This window comes from Pinus tabuliformis, chromosome 5_1 (assembly GCF_031772625.1).
Source record: "Pinus tabuliformis cultivar Carrire ecotype Pingquan chromosome 5_1, CPIR1, whole genome shotgun sequence".
In the NCBI taxonomy this organism is placed as follows: Eukaryota; Viridiplantae; Streptophyta; class Pinopsida; order Pinales; family Pinaceae; genus Pinus; species Pinus tabuliformis.
In genome coordinates this window covers 345,865,780-345,868,063 of record NC_142305.1, presented here as the reverse complement: position 1 = coordinate 345,868,063, position 2,284 = coordinate 345,865,780, and the positions used below count along the sequence as shown (strand labels likewise).

At 42.2% G+C, this 2,284-nt stretch overlaps 1 protein-coding gene across 1 annotated transcript; it reads left to right on the top strand.

The window, feature by feature from the left end:
* The first annotated feature begins 508 nt into the window (after positions 1 to 508).
* On the top strand, positions 509 to 1,940 carry LOC149164867 (expansin-A2-like). Its single transcript, XM_089431021.1, has 3 exons — positions 509 to 711; positions 865 to 1,183; positions 1,303 to 1,940. The coding sequence occupies exons 1-3, from the start codon at positions 582 to 584 to the stop codon at positions 1,604 to 1,606; spliced, it is 753 nt and encodes a 250-aa protein (XP_089287147.1). The 5' UTR covers positions 509 to 581; the 3' UTR covers positions 1,607 to 1,940.
* Positions 1,941 to 2,284: the final 344 nt, after the last annotated feature.

Sequence of the window (2,284 nt, the reverse complement as noted above, 5' to 3'; positions counted from 1 at the left end):
TTTCATTCCCTTGGAAAAATCAAATATGTTACGTTTTTTTATGTTTTTTAATAGTTTTATCCGTATAATATATTCAAAACACTCCGAATTTCGAGCGCTGATACCAAGTAACATGGCTTTCATTGTCAATTAATTTTTATACATTATATGTTTGGTAGCGGAATCCTAACCTGAAATGGCTTTCAGCCCCCAGGGTCGGTTATAATAACGACACTGTCAACTGATAGGGATCATTATCGCAATATTTTAGAGACCCCAATCCCATGTGCAGATGGCCCAATTCGCGGGATGAGATGCTGCTACGGTTAGTTTGAAGGTGCGTTTGCATGTGGAAGTTATTATAGTATTATCTTTCTCAGAGTCTTGTTAATGTCTCCATATTCTTGTATTTACTGCCCTAGAGAATCGGACATTTTTTCTTGGAAGAAATCACAAGTCTCGTTAACCTCTCATTCTATATATTTGAGATATCTTGGGTTCTGCAATCAGTATCAACTTAGATATCATTTCTGACTTCGTTTTTGAAGTGAGATAACTACGCGTTAATCGCTTTTCTTGGTATCTGAACGCTTTGCAGTGAAATGGCGCTTCTACAACTGGTGACCGTGTTTTGTTTGTGCTGGATAGCTGGTGCGGCTTATGCATTAGATAGCAGCTGGGAATCCGCGCATGCCACTTTTTATGGTGGCAGTGATGCGTCGGGCACAATGGGTAAGTCTACCTGGCGAGAACCCCGTTGAAAGTCAATAAGAATAGTTATGACCTCAAAAACATTCCATTGAATTAGGTGGTTTCGCTGTTTCTATGAACGGTATTTGTAATACCATATATTAGCTAAGTAATTGCATGGTGTAATTTTGACAGATGGTGCCTGCGGATACGGTAATTTGTATAGCCAGGGCTATGGTACGATCACTACAGCTCTAAGCACGGCGCTTTTCAACAATGGAGCTACATGTGGAGCCTGCTACGAAATGAAATGCGACGACCAGTCTGACCCTCAGTGGTGTCTAGCCGGGACTGTGACAGTTACTGCTACTAACCTCTGCCCCCCTAATCTTGCTCTTCCCAATGACAATGGAGGATGGTGCAATCCACCTCTCCAACACTTCGACATGGCTCAACCTGCTTTTCAACAGATTGCCATTTGCAAGGGTGGCATTGTTCCCATCATGTTCCGAAGGTAGTTAATGTTTGCTCTTATTCTGTCAACGTTATCCTCTAAGTTTCGAATTTTTTTTAACCAAGTTCACGGTAACTGGGATGGCTGACTACGATTCAAAATTAATGTAATGCGTGCAGAGTACCATGCGTGAGGACAGGAGGAATTCGATTCACAATCAGTGGGCACTCCTATTTCAATTTGGTGCTCATTACCAACGTAGGAGGCGCAGGGGACGTGGAGGCTGTTTCCATCAAAGGTTCCAACACTGGTTGGGAAGCTATGTCCCGCAACTGGGGACAGAATTGGCAGAGCAACTCCTATTTGAATGGGCAGAGTCTCTCCTTCCAGGTCACCACCAGCGATGGATCAACGATCACTTCCTATAACGTCGCTGATGCGAACTGGCAATTCGGCCAGACCTTTGAAGGACTACAGATATAAGTTATGTAAAGCATAAGCGACGAAGCTGAGGCTGTGGAAAAATATGTAGTGGTTGCCACTCGCTTTTAAGCGTATAATCCTCTCAGATTTTCTTCCAGTTGAACTTGGGATACAGAGTTTACCGCCCGCTTCTGATTGTTGCTGCTGTTTGTAATTTTCTTTTCCTCGCTACCTATAGATCCGACTGCTGGGCCGTCCCATGTACAAGTTTCCCGTCTCGAAACATAACATCGGAACTACGGGCCTCTTCTTTACAAGATTGGGTGTCGTACACTGCAACTATATTGAAGGGCTTTATCATGCTCTTAGCATGTAACTCTGAATTAAACATCGATCTGCCCATTTATGCGCTAATTTGGGGTGGCCACATGTTGTATGAGTTGCACATTTCTCCGTTAATTAAATTGATGATCACACAGATGCTTTGTCCATATAGAGTAATTGAGTTGATTGGCTTAGGTAGCTGTACTGTATAGAATTGTATCGAGATCACTGTAGATTTAACTTGCAACTTGTATTTTTTCTAGTCTGTTTTAAGAGGAAATGGTAAAACGATGCCACATTTTACAGTCGGCCTTCCTAACACTAAACTTCTCTGCTTTCTCAAGATTGATCTCACTGTTAATTGCAGCTAAATAGGGAAAACAAAGGTTGTGATTGCTTTCTCTTTTTTCAACA